The sequence below is a fragment of the Xiphophorus maculatus genome, chromosome 21 (genome assembly GCF_002775205.1).
Source record: "Xiphophorus maculatus strain JP 163 A chromosome 21, X_maculatus-5.0-male, whole genome shotgun sequence".
Taxonomy (NCBI): Eukaryota; Metazoa; Chordata; class Actinopteri; order Cyprinodontiformes; family Poeciliidae; genus Xiphophorus; species Xiphophorus maculatus.
In genome coordinates, this window is record NC_036463.1 from 13,038,348 (window position 1) to 13,058,477 (window position 20,130).

Sequence of the window (20,130 nt, forward strand, 5' to 3'; positions counted from 1 at the left end):
CATATCTATTTTCAGTTCATCTACTTCTTCCAGATCATCCTCCAGTCCAGTAGGTGGCGATATGCTTCCTCCAAATAAACCCAAATATGGGAGAGTAAGGGCACGTCAAAGTCATGCGCCCTGCTTTCTGAATTGTTTGACACTATGCGGTTGAGGTTGGAGTAGTTTAGTTTGCGTCCATGTCATAATAATATACTTTTACGTAGTTATTCAGGGCGGTAGTGTAATTATCTCTCCTTTTTACTGGCTTCCCAACCAGAAAAATGATGGCTTATGCTCACATTTTGAAAGTGCTGCACAGAAGTCTGAGACAAACCGCGACACAACTCTGCGTGCAAAAGTGCTACGTTGTCCACACGCACAGGGCATTGTGCACAGCGCCAGCATTTGTCCGTCTCGGGACAAAGATTTCTTCACTGGACTGTCTCACTGCAAGTCAGACACACCAAGTTGCGTCTGTCCATTGTACAGCCAGAAGCAGAAGCAGCCCCGAAGACAGAGGCAAGTCTGTGTCCAGGTATCAGAGTGGGACCCCTAAACCTTCAGCTGCACAGAAAGGTATGCAAGGCGACGAGAAAATGACCATTCTTTATCAGTGGTTTCTGTAAGCTTAGTAGAAACATATTTTGTTCAGACTAAATGCTCTTTACTGCATCCCACTGAATACATTATAGCTCGACGACATTCTGTAGACTGGATCTGATAATCGGCTTTTAACCTCCTGTCCTATGGTTACTGCAGTGAAAGACGCTGGAAGAGATTTCACCTACTTGATAGTAGTTCTCATCGGGCTGGGAGTGACAGGTAAATAAAATGGTTCTTTTTCAGTCTGGGAAATTATAGAAACAAATACTGTTTGAATACCCAGACTTTGTTCACTTTCTTATTATGTGAATATTACATCCATCCATCCACTAATCCATGTGTATTTATCCTTTATTCATCTATCAATCTGTCTATTAAGCATCAGTCCCAATCTGTTATCCATCCATTTTTTTTAGCATCAATCTATTTTAATGAGAACACATGGAATTGGGATATTGAAAGCCCTGTGACCATGTTTTATTAATGTCACGTTAAATATTTTTATCTAAATCATTTCAATTGGAATACCAGTGAGCTTTAGTAGATTGTGCGTTTCTGTTTTAGGTGGGCTGCTGTATGTGGTGTTTCAAGAGCTGTTTTCTTCCTCGAGCCCAAACAAGGTCTACAGCAGAGCTTTTGACATAGTCAAATCCCACCCAGAGGTGAGAATAAGGCTGTGCTCAAACTGTGACAATAAGTTGCCAATGTGCTGGCTCCGTTTGAACAACAACTTTAAAATCGCAAAATATGCTCCACCATTACCATCAATGTTTACTTACTTCCGCAAACACTGAGTATGCTTACTCTGTGTGACATTACTTCGTCCTCTACTGCGCATGATCAACACTTTTAGGTTGTTTGCAGTTCCCACAGGAGATCACATACAAGTCAAATATATTTGGAAATATTTATTGACCACACACAAAAATAATGGATTTCACAAAAAATTGGGATCAAGCATTGAAGCCTGGAGTGTGAATGTAGCATAAGACAGTAGACAGCTGAGAACCGACTGCATCTCCCACTATAACCAAAGGTGGGGATATTTTGTTGTTCGTTCAGTTCAGACACATGTAACCTACTCTGAAACATTTAAATTAATCTGAAATGCAGGTGATTGGTGCCTTTGGCGAGCCAATCAAATGCTATGGTGAGACCACCCGTCGAGGAAGGAGGCAGCAAGTCAGGTGGGCTTTAATATCAAACATTTTCTTAAAATATCTTAGGAAGGTTTTTTATGAGGCTCTCAATAGAGAACAGTGTCTTTGTGGTGACTTCACTGTAACTTTGTGCTTGCTTCTGTTTCCGACTCAGTCACGTGGAGTACATGAAGGATGGACTAAAACACATGAGGCTTAAATTTTACATTGAAGGCTCAGAACCGGGCTTGAAAGGAACGGTTCACTCGGAGTCAAAAGAGGTGTGTACTTTACATGGCAAAATTATTCATACTGCTTCATACTTTTATACATTTTTCCAGTTTCAAAACTACAGATTTGAATGTTATTTTCAATTTATGTCCTAGACAGACAAAACGTTGTGCATAATTCTAAAGTCTAAGTAAGTTGACCTGTGGTTTGAACAATTTTATAACAAAGAAAAGTCTGATAAGTTATTCAGCAGGTGCAGTGGATAGGTAATGTCTGTGAACAACAGTTTCTAAATCTTGCCAGTTTCTCAATATAATTTAGCACTGACCTTTGTGCTTATTCTATTGATTCTCACGCTTTGATTTATGCTATTCCTCTGTAGCTCTGGTTGTATGTTTAGACCGGTCCTGTTAGAATGTGAAACTGGTCTTATCATATAAAATCCTAATTATTTAGAATAAAGATTCTGTTTATAACATGACAATGTGTAAAAAATATATATTTTGCAAAACACTAATCCTAATGAGAATATTCTAATTTTATATTTATCTGGTTCTTGACATCTGTTTTGTCATTTTCAGAATGCTGAAACTGGAAAATATGAATTTCGCTATCTATTTGTGGACGTAGACACATACCCCAGGAGGAGCATTATTGTGGAAGACAACAGATGAGAAAGATTTCATGACTTCTCAGCATTTAAAAACAGGGAAATGGTGTCTAACTAAAATGCAGGCGTTAGTGTCCATGGATGAAAAACTTCTTTATTTTTTTGCAATATTTGTGATTGATTGAAAGTAATTTTTCTTGTAGCAGTTTAACAAAGTCAGATGTATTACAAATAGAAATTGTTTTGGGATTAAATTGTGGATTGTATTATTAATAAAATATGTTTTTTTTTTCATCTAATTTGTTGTCCGTGGTTTTAGATTATTTTGCTCCAGCTACATTTTATGTAGAGTTTTTATATGTATATAAAGGCCTATTTTTTTTAGTTATTACAGCAAATACTTTTTTTTAAATTGTGAAATTGGTAGGTTAGCAGTGTATGATTCTGCATTGTTTTGAATAGTATGGTGCATCTTAATATATTGACCACCAGATGGAGACACAAAATGGAAACACTGTGTGTTGTGTTCCTTATTTTATCTGTTTATCATGACAATATTTGAGGTTTTTTTTTTTTTTATTTAATATAACAACATATTGCAACTAATTTTTCCTGTAAAGTATGGCCATATATCCTCTAAATATTTCTGAATGGCTACTTTTATTCCTGCTATAGCAATGCAGGAGATTATAAACTGCATGGATCTAAATAGTAATTACTCAAATTGTGTTTTTTTTTTTATTATAAATCTTACTGATACTATAAAAAAATCTGGGTGAAATGTCTTGGGTTACAACAACAGAAAGTTTAAACTTACAGAAGATAATTTCCAAAACAATGTCTACCAATGCTTTTCAAAAGAGAAATCTGTTAGTACTAAACTATTTTAAAGTTGATTTTACATGATGACTGGAAGTGAAGCAGGAATGAAAAAAATCATAATGACCCTTCAAAGTAATGTATGCTTAGACTTATCAAAATTTGTCTTTTGATTACATATTTACTCCCAGTGAAACTATGAAGTACCTCTGAGATTACAGTGATACTTTATAGAATCTAATAGGCCTAATTCAAAAGCCAACAACTTGCAAGCACCAGAAATATTTTGGCAGGAGTTTTCCATATTTGCCACATTTACGGTTTGTCAGTCAAATTGTCCAAATGAAATTGCTACTAACTCCGTCTCCAAGGGTTTTAGTTGTTGCTGCTGCTGCTATTTTCTAATGAACAGCAATCAAACTTTATTTGCTGTGTTGGCATTTTACGGTCAGGTGTAGCTCAAAAGTGCTGCACAAACATTAAAAACAGCTGAACAAACAAAACACTAAAATAGAGAAGTGTGTTGAATCATTTATAAATATTGCAGAACTGAAGAAACACAATCATGTAGTGAGAAACATCAGAAAGTATATGTAAAAATGTGATGAAGCCTCTAAGTTAATAAATCATAAAGACAAATGCATAAAACAAAGTATGTAGTGATAATTGTAATATTTGCACATGTATATTTATTTAGTCAATAATAAAAGTTGTTGAAATTGTTGGAACACAAAGTAGTTCAACACAAATATGTAATCAAAAGTCAGACTAAAACTTGGACACTTGAAAGCCTCTTCTATTTAGAAAGTAAAGGAAGAAACTAGTTTTATGCAATGCTCTGATGGGGTTTTTGATCAAGTCCTTAAAACATTTTTATGCACTTTCTTATCTGTAGTTATTTTTTAAATGATTATTCTGTTGGTTACAAATATGGAAGAAAAAAAATCAGAAAGAAAATACGCAAACCGGATGAAGTGCAGGAATTATTTCTAAATAATCATAGAAAATAGGCTTCCTGGGTGTCAAAACAAAGCTATTTCGTACTGTTGTACGGCATGGATGACAGTATCTTTATTTATTTATTTAGTCTAAAGCAAAGACTACCAATTAATTCGTACTGAGAATTTGGTTCGTGTGAAGGGGGAGCGTCTTACTGGAAGCGCGAAATCAACACCCGCATTAACGACGCCCACCTGGGTAACTGAAAGCAGCACAGAACACAGCAGGATGTGGTCAGTCAGTCTGCGTTAGCTCCCACTGCGCTCAGTCTACTTAAGTTCTTTATTTAACCCGAATTCAACAAATAGCTCGCCCAATTGATAGTACATGGCATGTTATGAACAACGGAGAGGCGTATTTATCAAACAGAACAGTTTTAGTCGTTGTTTTGCGCTCGGAATAAGTGACTAAAGCTGCTGTTGCTTTGGCCTGCTACGCGGATATCCTAGCTAAAACTAGCAGCAGCCTCTATTGGCTCCTGGAGCTTCCTCACCCGAAATAGAAAGAGAAATGGCACACCTTGCTAGCCAACTCAGGTGGACGTCTCTGTCTCTTTAAGGTAAGTTTACTTCTGTACTAAATTTGTTTCTAATTTCACAAAGGACTTTTGGTGTTTAAATTTGTTTATGTTTAAAGTTTCAGACACGCTACAACATGCTTGAGTCTGCTAGCAGCGAAGTGAACTGACGTGACAAATGTTGCTTCCTTGTAACCAAAATGATTCATGTCTGCAGGGAAAGTTGTGTGGTTCTTCAGTAATGAGACTCTCCTCTGAGTTATAAACGTCTTATGAAATGGAGCTTTACTGGTATATGTAAGTGAATTTTTATTTATTTATTTTTTTCAATAGCTGTGTGTTTATTTCTTTTTGACTGTACACTGATGACTTTGTACTCACGTACCAACAGTGTGTCCCTTTTCGTTGTACTGTAGTGGTACTGAAAATGTTGGTATCTGCTATTTATAAGTTAAAAATGTATTATGCGCTTTAGCTATCATTTATTGCTAAAAAAAAATGCTTAAAAAAAATCTTACGGATACAGTCCTGAAAGCAACTGTTCATATTCTGATGAATAATGCCATTTTTATTTTATGTTTGACTTGTAATAAGTATTACTGGACCATATTATATATATGTATGACAAAGACAAACAATATTCTGGCCTGAAAACAAGAATACATTTAAGATTATGTCAGTTTAGTTAATATTACAAATATAGATAATGAGGTTTTGTTGGAATGTTGTACGTTTTTAATACATTACTTTCAATAGATTTCTCTCATTAGGTATTCTATAGTATATATACAGATTATTTGATTTCAGAAAGTTATGTTAAAATGACCTCAAATGGCAGGACTCTACCATCTTAAAACAACTGCAGTCAACAAAACACCATTGTAAATTATGAAAGCTCGATTTTATGAACCTTCAAATGATTGTTGTGTTTGCTGTACTCATTTACACAGAAAAGCTCTAATTACATGTAAAACAGAGGTAGAAGGTGCTGCATCACAGATTATATTCCCTTCTGAGGTGTGCATGGAGTACAAAAAACGTAAAGCAAACAGGGCAGCATTACATGTTCACTTCTCGGTTTGTGTTTCACACAAGAAGCTCATTTGTGCTGCACTGCCCCCAGCCTAAACATAATCGTCTATCAAGCAGTTCCTGACTTTAACAAACTAACACAAAGGAAACATTGGTCTCAGTTATTTACAAAATACTTAAGAAAAAATGTAGATACAATTTCTATATAATTACCAAAAACATTGCCTCAGATACTCCTCAAAAGGGATGTGCAATTAAAAAAATGGTTGAAGAACCACCATAGAAAGTGAAGAGGACAAAAAATGAACTGAGAGAGAAAAAAACCCGCTGGTGGCTGCTTCTGTGGCATTCCATTTCCCTCTAATCAGAACTTGGAATAACATCAGTTTCACAGTGTTTTAGTTGCAATTTGGAAAAACAGTAGGAGAACCCAGTTGTACTCAAAGGCATATTAACTACTAAGCGTGTGTATAACAGTGCGTATTTCTGATGGAACACATTCACAAACAGTGGTTACAGATAATACGTATGTGTGGGAAAGATTTTAAAAGGTGCAAACCGTGTGACATGCAAACAGTTGTTACATCCGTGGTCACTATATTTTAACCCATGGACACTATTTATGATTTAGAGGCTTTGCGAGACACCTCCTTCTTTCATTCTTAGAATTTTGACTGTTGCACCTTTTAATTTTGACCTCTTGGATCTTGGAGGTTTTTATTTTAAACATATTTTTCCTCCCACAGAGTTGTTATAATATTCATCATCATAAAGATCTTCTTCTATGTGTGCTGGTACCGGTCAAGACAAAGGCAGCTGGCAGCATATTTGAGCAACACCCGCAATGCACAGATAGTCATCGTCGGAGGAAGGGCTTACCTTCATCAGATGTGTGAGAGACAGAATGTAAGTGCAGAACCTATGTCCTGTTTCTAAAATGCGTCATTTAGCTGTCAGCGTCTAAAGAGGTTTTCTGCTTCCAGCATGTTTTAATTTTTGTTGGGTCATGGCTTTGGACAGCTTCAAGGGTTTCTGGGATAAAGATAATCTCTTAAGAGACATTTGGTTCAGCGAGTAAGACGCAGTCAAATAAGGTCATTGTTGGCTGGGTGATGTTTTAACAGACAAGTTGTTTGTGGTCTCACTCAGGAATGCATTTGTTTCTGCTCTCTTATTACTTACTTTATCCATATAAAGTATAAAGATCTTTGTCGGAATTCAGTAGATGCTTTTGTGCTTTAGTTGAATAAATAACTAAAATCTAGATGTTTAACTCATGACTTTCAACCGTATTTGTAAGAACTGCATTATGCAATCATTTTGATAACAAACTAAGAGCCGAGTTCATTTACAGGCAACTGTATGCTCCACTTTTGCCTGAAAAAGCAATTTTACCAGTTATTGTTTGTATTTCCCTTCTTGCTTGATTGTTGATATTTTCATCTTCTGTTTTTCTTTGTCATCCAAAGCATAGAAATACTCAAAAGAAAATTATTAGTCTGATCTGTTAAAGCTTTAAAATATAATTAACTTAAAATATAACTTCCTATTGTATTGATGCTTAAGTGATCAGTCAAGAACTGCCTTGGATTACCTTAGATGACCTCTTCAGGTTTGGCCCCACAACCTGTAAATTTCATAGCGTTTCTATAACAACTGGACAGAATCTTCAATTTGCTAAAACAAACAGGTGGAAACAGTTTGCATTTCCTTTCTTTCTCCTAAAAATGTCCAAAGAAAAAGGAGTTAAATAATTTCAGACACAACATATTGTTTTTTTCTAATTGATCTCGTTACATCTGAGAACAGACATTTGTATTTTTAGCCTTGTTTGGGATATTTGTTCCCCAGGAAATGCCCCATTTGCAGAAGAAAATAAATGAAACTGCTCAATGCCAGTACTCATAGGCTCGGGTTTCCCCTGATCATTTATAATATCCTGTGTCATATCTGAATGTTTACAAGACATGAAAGAACATGCAGTCTAGTTGCTTCTGTCAGACAAGTAATTACATGCGAGCTTGTAGAATAAGAATCCCTCTCACCTTGAACTTTAACCTGACACATTTTGTTGCATATTTCTCACTTTTTTCCAGCTTCTTCACACTACTTATTCCGTCTGATTATTAACTGATTGTTCCCACTTTTCTGTCTTTTTATAAATTATTTACATACTCCTCCTGTTGTTTTGCTGTCCTCCTTGCAGCCTTTGCAGTCTCTGGTGGATAATGTTCCATGTTTAGATGATAATGGAATGTGGAGCAGGAAGGTCTTAAGGTCATCCATGACCCAATGGATGTTTGGGGAAATTACAAAATATCTCAATTTTGAGCCTAAATGAATAAGATTAAATTGCTAAATCTTCTCTAACCACATTATTCACTTTTAACTACAAAACTCATAATATGATAAGAGACATCAATGTATTTTTGAATGCTACCTTTCATATAAATTGGTTTTCATATTTCTCTGGTACGCTGCTTATTTGAATAAGGCCTTTGTAGTTAAGTTGTGGCCTAATGAAATTTGATAACTAAGGTCCAGAAGTGATAATGAGGTGGTATTATGTAAAACCTGCATTTTTTTTTAGCCTTATATTGTGTAGTATTACTCCATCATCAAAAAATATACATGGAGTGTTGCTTTGATTCTTTTATTGCATGTTTGAGAAATCCTTGAATCTCCCATGGCAACCATTGGGGGTGGTACCTAAACACTTGGTCTGACCAAGCACCGTCTTTTTCACACTGCTCCTCCTTGGAGCTGCAGTCTTTAGCCGAACTTCTGCCTCACAGAGCACCCTTCCCCTGCAGCTCCTTTAGACTAGCACCAGCAGCCAATAACAAACACCTTGGGAACTGCACATCTGCTGGGCTCATACCAATTACTTTTCATTCCAACTCTCCTAAGGATGGTTGTAAACTTCATACTGCAAAGCATTGTTGTGATGACGTGCTGAAGGTGGAACGTTGGAAAGAGCAGAAGTTTCTTAAAGAGACAGATGGAATTTAAAGGCATCACATTTCTTTTAAATCATATTTGTTATATACAACATTTTTATAACAGCTGAAAGTAACCTAGTTACTTGTTTGTGCTATAAAATGGCAGTATGTGCCTGGAAATGCATAATACTGTCTCTTTAAGAGTTACAGGTGTAGAAAATCAATGCTATCATAACTGTTATCTTTAGAGAAGTGTCCATATAAAACCAGACCAATTGAAAACTTCATAATGGATGTCCTTTGTATGTACATTTATGCACTTCTGCATTTTCAGTGCTTCTGCATTTTGCTCGTGTGTTTATATTAACTATGCATCTCCTTCCTCTGTAGCAAGCATCTGTGTGGCCCAGTTGGTACGGCGTTCAGGAGGACTTTTCAGTCGAGGAACCTTCCTCAACAATGCCCCCGACTGCATCCTTCTCCCACCTGGAAATGCCCCCACCATACGAGGTGGTCTCTGGAGGTAACAATGCACATAAGACCTGTAATATGGAATCCATCAGTTTATGTCCTGATGCAATCAGAGCCAGTCAGCATACATACTTAACTTTTGTTTTGTTTTTCCTATCCCCTTCCTCTTATATGTTTTGCTGCTATCCACTCACATGTTGGATGTCTGTGTTGTACTTTGTATCCAAGTAGCAGCATTGAGGACATAGAGGGCTTCTCTAAAAGATACATAATGAATACATAGCATTTTTCCTTAAATCATTTTATTTTAGCTGTCTTTGTATGTTTCATGTAGTTGTCCTGCTGGAAAGAGACCCTCACCCCATTCTCAAATCTATTGTTGCCACCAACAGGCTTTCTTCTTTGGTTGCTCTGTGTTTATCTCTATTAATACTCACATCAGCTTTGACCACCTTCCTTGTGCTTCCTACTGAGGAAAGCACTGGGGGACAGCATGATGCTGCCAGCATGTTTTATGTTGAGGGTAGTGTTTTCAGAGGGATGTGCTGTGTTTATTTTCTTCCACTCATGGTTTGTTTTTTTGTTTTTCTATTTCTTTCTTGTAGACCAGAACGTTTGTTGTTTTTTTTCTCTCATCAGAGAAGAGAACCTTCTGCCAAATTTATTGCATTTTCAAAAAGTTTCTTCCTGCCACTTTTTTGTAAAGGTCAGATTTATAGAGTGCACAAGCTGCTGTCAACAACAACCATCTGAGAAGCTTCTCTGTAGTTACCACAGGTCCTTTGACTAGTTCTCTGACTTTTCTTGTCTGAGCTGTCAGTTAAGGTGGACAGGCACTTTTTGGTAGGTTTGTAGTTGGACCACTCGCTTTGCATTTTCAAATGAGGGATTGCTTTACTCCATGACATGTTAAAAACCTTGGATGTCCTGATTTGTTTTTGTTTTGTTTTTTTACTAAAACTTTGCTTCAAACTTCACAAGTTTCTGTGATGTGTTTCTTGGTCATTGTTCACTAATGCTCTCTGAGATATAACTGTATTTATGCAGACATTTCAGTTAGAAACAGATGGATTCTGTTTACTAATAAATGGCTTCTGAAGACTATTGACTATTTTGGATTTTAATTAGTGGTTAAATTTTAAAGGGTGACAAAAAGCACTTTACAAAGAAATTCTTAATCATGTATCATTTCTCTTCCACTTAGTTCTGCACTTGAGACTTTGTTTTGCTGAGTTGCACAAAATCCCAATAAAGTAGATTGACGTTTGTAGTTAAAATGTGACATAATATGTTACAGTTTAAAGGACATAAACACCTTTGCAAGTGATTTATAGTTAACTGGTAGATGTTATGCTGCACCATTTGAATTGGTCCCTGCTTTTGCAAAAAAAAAATTTCACACCTTATGACTATTGATGGTGGGGAAAGTCCGCCTGGCTTCATCACTGACTTCTCGGTGGTTTTCTGAACAGTTTCACTCAGGCAGAGGAAGCCTCATAGAGGACGAAATTTACCCTGATACGGTAGTAAGGGACAATAAAAGCTTTGTGTTTTGGACACACAGGAAAGTAGCTGTCTGTGTGTATGAAAATTCAGCAACAGTTTCTGCTGATCATGAGTTTGAATTTAAATAAGTTAGCTACACATTTGTTATCTTACTAGTTGTAGCAAAAAGAAAAATAAAGTAATATATTAATCTATGTTTTAAAAATATTTCTTTTTTTTCAGTATCCATTAGTGTTGTCAATTTTTTTTAAAGGTTTATTTTACCTCACTAACTTTGGCTTTCCTCTGTTCACTAATATGCTATAAACAATGTTGTTCCTTTGGTGAGCTCAATGATTGCTCCTAATTTGAATTTGAGATTTATTTATTTTTATTTAGGTTGACCTGAGCTTTCTTCTCCAGTTGTACTGTCTCTGAGATGAACTTTAGAGCCTCCTCTTTTGTAACTTGCATGCTGATTCTGAATGCTTGTTTAGTCTGATGGCAGGATGTGGTTATGGTGGATGGAAATGGTGACATCTCAGCAGAAACGTCATTACATGATGGGAGCTTTTTCATTTCACTTGCATATGTCATGGTTTTATCAACTATTAGGAGTAACAGGATTATCAGTAAATTCTTTGTTTGAACTTTATGTTGTGACAACACTGTTCCAGTGAATCAATTGCTGTTTTCAGTCAATTATTTGAGTTATTGTACATTTCTAACATGGTGACTTTGTTAAAATTCTATTGTTGTACTTAAATAATTTTATGTTCAAGTATTTTTTAACTGAGTTATAATTTTAAAGTGTCTCATTTACAACCCAGATTCAGTTTAGGTTGGCAATAGTATACATCTAAAATAGATTTTTTTTAACCCTGCAATTTGGATTGTAAAAGGGTTTGGTGTATTTGGAAGAACAAAATAGTTGAAACGGACACATTCAAATCAGATATTGTGATTAATAGATAAATCCCATAAAGGAACTTTTTGGGGTTTTTTTCCTTTATGGGATTTATGGGATTTCCTAAAAAATGAGCTACAATTTTTACCTAATATACCTTGAGAAAGTATTCAGTGCATTTCAGTGGAATTGTATGTAACAGACTAACATCAAGTAGTACAGAGTGCAAATAAAAATCTGTGATTTTATTCAGCCCCTTGACTGTGCTACCCCTCCATAAAATGCAGCGTGATTCAGTTTTCACATTCTCAAATTTAATCCTTAACATGTCTGCAATTATGCTGTTTCTTTTTTCTCTGACATTCTCTTACAAACCTTTGAGACCTTCAGAAAACCACTGGATCTATATTCTGATTAAATTACTCAGATTCATTTTACTTATTAGATTCTGATGACCATTAGTTATACTGGATCTTATTTAGGATGATCAGAATAAAGGGAGTGTTGTAATCTTAAGTTCAAGGGCATTTGTATATTTTTCCAGGCACTGCATATATGGCTTCTCGATATTTCAGTTGTACATTTTTGGCCAAAAATATTTAGGATACAGCATGGTTGAGTCATGATTCTGGTAATTTGAGGTTGCATTGTAAGCCGTGTTGGAAATGTGCTGCTGTTCGGGAACTTTTACTGTACTTTCAGTCTGTTCTTTTTGCTGCAGGTGTTTTCCAACATAACCCTGCTCATGTTTTATTCATTATGTTATATTTTTTAAGCTTTGATAAAGAACTGAAAAGTGTTTTTAAGGTGGAAGAAAATTATAAAATATTCTTGTTGTAAAATTTCTGGTTGAGGCACAGTGCTTGTCCTGAACCCAGGACGGTAGTGAGCAGTAACTCAGCCCCCCAAATCACTGTGCTTCAACATTTATTGACAAAATGCTAAAAATAAGTTAGATTTTAAGTCAGAGAAATGGGTCTCCGAAATGTTGGGGGAAGTGTTTCACTAAATGATGATCATTATCAATATTTTGAGATTTGATGTCAATTCCCAGTAATTGCTTAGCTGAAAGATGTGAGGATGGTTCTGACCTGTAGTCAATCTGTTGCAACAGAACATATGACTAATTTCAGCTTAATAATACTTCCTATTATACTCTTTATATTTGTCTCCTGCAGATTGTAGTATTAATAAAGAAGACATCTTCACTATAATTTCCCATTTGTTTACTTGTCTGGCCATCTGGCCTTAACTGTGAACTGTGTACATTGGTTATGATGTGCAGATTTTACATGCATGTGTATTGATAAGAAGGATGTAAAATTAGTTTTTGACTAATACCACAGATGTTGCTTTCCTAGACTGGAGATTAGATGAGAGGAGAGGCCATGCTGATGCGTCACTTATTGAAAGCAGTATATTTAAGAAGTGTATTTATTTTGAATAAATTTAATTAAGTTTCATTTTTATAATATCTCCAAATAAAGAGACATGTATTAAGGCAGTCAATAATAATCAGGCTATAAAATTGTTACTTAAGGATAGAAGTAGTATATGGTTACATGTTAGCCAACCAAATTGTAACAATCTCCAAATTGTAACAGTTGTATTCATAATGAGGAAATGTTGTGGAATGATTAACGTTGGAGAAAATATACCTTAACAATAACGTAAATATATCCTATTAAAAAACTAGATAAATTAGATTACTGGGGCTGCATTCCTAACAAGGCAGAACTACTACAATTCCCCTAAAACTGAGGCTTTAAAAAAAATATATATATATATATATTTTTTGGTTTTAAAAAACACCCATCAGCACTGCTTCTTTAGGTCTTCAAGAAACCTGTTGCAAAAGTGAGCAATATTGATTAGAAAACAATATTGAAGACCTGAGAAAGTCTTAGATGGCCTGAGGAATCCTGAAGGTAAATCAGATAAAAGTGGTCTGACAAAAATCAATATAAGTTTTGGATACAAATACAAACATTTTAAAATCATGTGACATTAAAACTTGAATATATTTGTATGAAAAGCTAAAAACTGGTTGGCTTTTTTCCCCCCCTTGCAGAGGATGACCTGAAGCCGCCTCCCTACAGCGAATGCGCTCAAACCGATGAGACCGACTCCCCTCATCTCTCCCACAACACTCCTCTCATTTCCGAGGGTGGAAACTCAGTACGCATCAGTGAAGCTCCTCCCCCCTACACACTGACTCCGCCTCCAGTAGCCGGCCCCCAGGGCAGTCCTGTAAGCCAGAGCGAGCCTCTGCCAGAAGGCAGGGCCACTTAAACAGCCGCTCATTCAAGTTTGCCTTTCCACCACCCCATGCACTGCCTTCCTACATTCAACCTCAGTGATCGTTGCCTGCCTTACTCTCACCATGAGAGCAAATGTTTATTTGGGTGGGTGTGTGCCTGTGTATGTGTGTGTGCCTTTGTTGGTTTTAAAACCAATTTGCTTTTCTACTTGTATTAAAAAGTGGTCATCTGATGAGTTTTCAATAACAGATGATTGCAGCAAGCCTTCGTGCCTCGGTCAGGACCGCAGAACCCGTTTCCCAGCCAGGATCAACAACAGAAAGAGGGACTTTTAATCTGTGTTCATTTTTATATGTTTTCCTCTTGCTGTTTGTCTGCAATGTTCCACAGAGCTGGATTAACTTCTTTATTCTTACATCATTTTTGGAGAAGTTTGTTCTTGTTCCTGATTTTACATTTTTTAACTTTGTTCTGTAGTTGTCACAATTATTCAGCACCTGTTTGATATTAAAATTCTTGTTTTAGACAATCTAAAACATCTTGAGCCAGCAGGTGTACATATGCATAAGAAATAATCAGATGTCTGCTTGGTGTATCATTACTTCACTTGAGGTATCTATAAATGCACTAAATCATTTACATAATTAAGTTGTGGCTTATACTGAGATGCTAGTTTACCTAACTGAATGGGATTGAGCACAGAAGGGGAGCAAGGTGATGAAACATTTAATGTCAGTAGATATATTCTTGCAGTTATAGTCATCACTACTGAACATTTTTTTGCTTCTTTATTCCAAAAGATAAACAGAGGCATAAAAGTTCTTATGAAATGAAATTAAACTATGTAAAATCGCTGTGCCTGCAGTCATCCACTAAACTTATTTTGTTTGACATTATTCAAGTGTTGTATTTCCTTGTAAATTGCTGTTTTTGGAAAGGTGTTTAGTGTCCTTTTTAGAAGACTATCATAAGGCTAAAATAGTAATATACTCCTGGAAAATAAAGTTCAGATATTTGTTCAACAACAGTGTATATTGTGACCAAGCAGTGACTCTCTGTAGTAGCACAAAGCAAAAAATTCCATCCAAGCTAGCTCCTAATTGTAGCCTTTGGTGAGCATGAGACACGGTTGTTGAAAGACACAACACTGAAGTTTTTCTTCTAAGATTTCTTTACATTGTATGTGTTGCACTCTGGCACTAACAGACTTGAAAATTGGAGGTGCACATGAAAATACAAGTTGTATCTTTTTTAAAAATATAAAATATCTGGATTACCTGGCTATGGAGGACCACAGAAGGTTTTCCCTTATTCATTAAAAAAATCTTGGCATAACAGTTTAGGAGGCTGGTAACAGGTTGAAATGGAGGCTGATTATCTCCCATGGAAAACCCTAAAAGAAGCATCCAAAAACAGAATAAAAGTTGTGGATAAACGTTTTCTCTTACTTTCTCTCTTAGACCAATGTATACCTAATTTAAAGCTTCCCCCCCATTTAAACTGTAAAATTTTCCACCAGAGATTAAATGGGCCTCATATCTTAGCTAATTGCTTCCTGTAATGGCGTCAACACAATGTTTTGACTATGGAGCTACATACACATTCCCCATTCCTGCACTGGTCGGCCATCTTATCACTGCTTCCCCTTAGATTTTACAATAAAATGAAAGAACGAATGGATGCTGTATAACTGTATTTAAATTTTTGGGACATGTATGAAATAGGGTGGGTTGTTTTTTTTTTTTATCTATGCTTTGTTGTAATGGTTAGTCATTACATTACAATGATAAATGTGCTTGTTCCTTATGCCTTTTACTGGATACATTTGTTTGGTTTTTCAGTCTGACGGATGCAAAAGCAAAGGAGCAGATGAATGCATGTTTGAACCTGCTTGATATCACTAACCTGTCAGTAGCAGCATGTTAAACAGTCCTAACCATTCTGCTACAAGCAAGTCTGTCCTGTTATATACTGTATGTTCTGTTAGTTCACTTCATATTCATTCCCTATGGTGGTTGAAAAATCTATTATTTCAACCAGTTTTGTAGGTGTGACAGTTAAGGGGGAAAATATTTTTTGTGCATTGAATTGGGAAATAAATCTTCTGTATAAAAAGCTTTCCTTTTATGTTGTGTAATTTTGAAGTTTAAAGCATCATTATTCATTCTTTTTTTTTTTATCTGTTGCAATCAAAAGAACAAAACAAATTTAGCAGCATACCGATAACGCGAAACAAGACAGACTGCAGCTATTTAAGCCTCTATGTTCTCAAATAAATCAAAGTTTAAATGAATCTGAAAAAATCTCACATTTATTTGTAAAATAATTGCAAAAGTTCGCATGGTCTTTAAGCTGTTTCATATTCCGTGACACAAACAATGCATTTTCTTGGCATATGTTGCAGAACAAAAACGGCTAATGCACAATGTGAGCAGTGCTGTGCATTGCCTGCTGTGCCTGTTTTGTTGAACAACCTTATTCTATATTTGCAGATGACAGCCTTATGGGGTCTGTCTCCACCAGCTTTGCATCAAAAATGATTGCCCATTCTTCATAGCAAATTAGTTCAAACTCAGTTGGATTGCACAAGGTAGTCTATGAATGCAATTTTTCAGGATTTATAGGCACAGGTTTCAAATTAGATTTAGATCTGAATCTTCTTTTTTAAATCAAAACATGTCCTTTTAATGTAGTTTTACAATAATGCACAGCTTTGTTTTGCTCTGTCACATAATTAGGATATAAAAAAAAAAACGGAACACAGAGCGTGAAGCAAACATTTACCTGGGATAAGATATTGAACGTAGAAGATTGCCAAAAAAGTTCTGTCAGCATGAATCCACATTTGAATGCCAGGGGTACGTGAATCCTGATGAGTTGTAGACACTGCCAACACCTAGATGTGAAGCAGCATGTGCCTTGATATTTCAGCAAATGTGTCTAACATGGTTTTCCACACAAGCAGATAAAATATGTGCATGCACAAGAGGATAAAATATCACTGATGCTCAAGACATTTATCATTTTCTGCTTGAGTCGAAGAGTCTGTACTCAACATACACGAGCTGGCTGAGCAGCGTTTAAATGATTGTTTCACCAGAAGAGGAGAGAACAGCTTTCTGCTTTTTATTTCTTGGAAAGCATAGATCACTCATAAACAATGCATTGTAAATACAATAATAACATTCTTCTTGCAGTAGTATTTGAGTTTCAAAGTCAAGTTAGCTGAATAAAAGGCTTCAGCTTTGTAACGGTGAGCTGGCTCGGCAAGGAATGACAGACATTGTTAAAGATTAAAACTGGCATACTGTGAAGAGAAAGGTGCATCTATAAGAGCTTCCATAGTACAGTGCAGTGAAAAGTACCTGGCCACACAGATTTGTTCAGTGAGTGATATACTTGCATGTGTGCTTCAAATCATTGTTCAATTAGACATATGCTTAAGCTTGAGATCACAAACTGATGTCTGGACCTCCATAAAGCTACAGAATGTGACTTTTTTAAACAGAAATATGTTCTTTTTCATATTTGTTAAAATGATCACAACATATTATACTTTGTGTAACACGAGACGACCTGTGAAAAAATCAAGCTCCTCTGCCTTCTCTTTATGGGCCTACTGTCTTCTGCACAAATACACTGCTCTGTCAGAAACAACCAATCAGAGGTAGGAGGGGGTTCTTAATGCTGTCAATCACTCATGGGTACTACCCCCCCCCTTTCTCTATGCCGTGGTACAGCTTCTTCTCAATGTCAGAACCTGCCATGAGAGCTCAGGCTGGTTAGCATGACCACCAATGACAGCAAATAATGATAAGTTGTCATTTGCACATTTAGGAGTGTTTACACAAGTGTGATTGACAGCGCTAAGACACTGGTTGTTTTTGACCATGAGCGGTGCATTTCTTCTGATAGCAATGGGAGAAGATGAATAAGCTCAATCTTTACACAGATTACTTGTTTTGTGTCACAACATGACAGTTTTAACATGTATAAAAAATGTACTGCATACTGCAACTTTAAAAGTTTTCTGTTGGAAATAGCAAAATTCATGGTTCCATTGATTATGGCTTATTATCTCACTCCCAACACAATGTTTGACTGTTAAATTTTGCTTTTCTGAAAAATCTTCTGTGAAATCTCATGAAATTTATGCTGTGTTAGTCTTATTTCAGTTCATTTTCTTATGTGCGGAGGTGTGTTTTTTTTTTTTTTTTTTTACTTGTTTGAAATAAATTAAGTGAAATCAGTGAAAAAAAAAGCATCCAGAGTGCAGAGTTTGATTTAGGTAAAATTTAAATAATAGCTTGGCATTTAAATTTGCTCATGTTTCATAAAATGTAATGCTGGACCAAAAGAATCAATGAATAAGACTGACTTGGTGGGTTAAGTTTTTAGAGAAATAAGGATGATTTTGGCACAAGATGGCGGCGCGTGTAGACGCTGCGGCTCGGAGCTCCCGTGTTTTCGTTTTTTTTAGCCTGTTTTTATTGATGTCTTCGCTCAACACACTACTGGAAGCCGTTACAACTTACAGCAGATTAGAACTGTGGGACATAGGAACACAGTTTGGACTTCACACACCCACCAAGCTGGACTTTATTCCTCCAGAGCTGCTACGAACACCTGGGACTATGATCATTCCCCCCCTGCTGCCAAGGCGACGGAGGAGGCAGCGCAAACAAAAGAGGGGTAAGAGAGCCGGCGTGCGTGCTAGGCTACAAGCTAGCCCTCATAAACCGGCCCTCCCCAGCCTCTTCCTCGCCAATGCCAGGTCCCTCGTCAACAAAATCGACGAGATGCGACTCCGGATTACTTCTCGCCGGATGGACAGCTGTGTGACTGTTGTCACAGAGACCTGGCTGGAGGATAACATCCCGGACGCAGCGGTGGAGATAACGGGGCGCGCTCTGTTCCGGGCGGATCGGACTGCAGCTTCGGGTAAGGGCAGAGGCGGAGGTTTGGCATTGTATGTACACAATGCCTGGTGTACAGCCACACACTCTGTCGGAACATTCTGCTCTCCTGACTTGGAATATCTGGCGGTGAAATGCAGACCCTTCAAGTTGGTGAGAGAACTCTCGTCCATTGTGATCGTGGCCGTCTACATACCACCGAGGGCTAATGCTAAGCTAGCATTAGAGGAGCTGTACTGCCTGATCAGCGTGCAGATGAACTCCAACCCGGAGGCGGCCGTGATTGTGGCGGGGGACTTCAATCACGTGGAACTGAAGGCTGTGTTTCCCAAATTCCACAAATCCATAAACTTTCCCACCAGAGACAATAACATTTTGGACCAGGTCTACTGCAATATCCCCGGAGCCTACAAGGCTGTAGCAGCTCCACATCTGGGCATGTCTGACCACATCTCAGTGGAGCTGATTCCTGTCTACAAGCCTCTGGCCTGCAGAACTAAGCCGACCACCAGAATAGTTCAGGTCTGGACTGAGGAGGCCTCCTCTGCACTTCAGGACTGCTTTGAGCATACAGACTGGAGTGTGTTCAGGGACGGCGCAGACTTGGAGGAATACTCATCGTCCGTTCTGTCCTATGTTCAGTTCTGCACCGACGCTGTCCTCCCTGTTAAGACCATAAAAGTGTTTCCAAACCAGAAACCATGGCTGGACAGCACAGTACGGGCCCTGCTGAAAGCCCGGGATGCTGCCTACAGGTCTGGAGACAGGTTGGCTTATATCAGGGCCCGGTCGGAACTGAAAAAAGGCATTAAGCAGGCCAAGCTCCAGTACAAACAGCAGATTGAGGAACATTTCATCAACAACAACCCCCGAAGCATGTGGAGAGGCATTAGAACCATGACGGACTACAAACACAGCACTCAGCTGACCAGCCGCGACCCCACCCTGCCTGACACCTTAAACAGTTTCTTTGCCCGCTTTGACACGGCGGGCAGCAGAGAAGCCGTACATCTACCCCAACTGGAAGAGCAGCACCAGCCCCTCGTCCTACAGAAGCATCAGGTGACGTCCACCCTGAGGAGGATCAACACCCACAAAGCTCCAGGACCGGACAAGGTGTCAGGCCAGACGCTGAAAACCTGCGCCGACCAGCTGGCAGGAGTGTTTCTGGACATTTTCAATCTGTCCCTGCAGCTCGCCATGGTTCCTGAGTGCC

The 20,130-nt window shown here is 37.5% G+C and overlaps 1 protein-coding gene across 2 annotated transcripts; it reads left to right on the top strand.

Annotated features, from left to right (window-relative positions):
* Positions 1 to 92: 92 nt before the first annotated feature.
* Positions 93 to 16,291, top strand: timm21 (translocase of inner mitochondrial membrane 21). 2 transcript variants are annotated; one of them, XM_005815644.3, is made up of 10 exons: positions 93 to 558; positions 742 to 804; positions 1,150 to 1,247; positions 1,699 to 1,772; positions 1,900 to 2,005; positions 2,537 to 4,942; positions 5,118 to 5,197; positions 6,679 to 6,838; positions 9,265 to 9,397; positions 13,809 to 16,291. In XM_005815644.3, exons 1-6 carry the CDS (start codon positions 264 to 266, stop codon positions 2,627 to 2,629), a joined length of 729 nt encoding a protein of 242 aa, XP_005815701.1. In that variant the 5' UTR covers positions 93 to 263; the 3' UTR covers positions 2,630 to 4,942; positions 5,118 to 5,197; positions 6,679 to 6,838; positions 9,265 to 9,397; positions 13,809 to 16,291. The 2 variants fall into 2 exon arrangements, with proteins under 2 accessions (XP_005815701.1, XP_023182088.1); XM_023326320.1 differs by lacking the exons at positions 1,900 to 2,005; positions 2,537 to 4,942; positions 5,118 to 5,197; ... (1 more) ...; positions 9,265 to 9,397; positions 13,809 to 16,291 and having other exon boundaries at positions 1,150 to 1,621.
* The last annotated feature ends 3,839 nt before the right edge of the window (positions 16,292 to 20,130 follow it).

Excerpts from the sequence above, each read along its gene's own strand:
- timm21 (XM_005815644.3), top strand. The coding sequence starts at position 264 with ATGATGGCTTATGCTCACATTTTGAAAGTGCTGCACAGAAGTCTGAGA. Across the intron at positions 559-741 it reads ACCTTCAGCTGCACAGAAAG|TGAAAGACGCTGGAAGAGAT; the intron begins GTATGCAAGGCG and ends TGGTTACTGCAG. Across the intron at positions 2,006-2,536 it reads TTCACTCGGAGTCAAAAGAG|AATGCTGAAACTGGAAAATA; the intron begins GTGTGTACTTTA and ends TGTCATTTTCAG.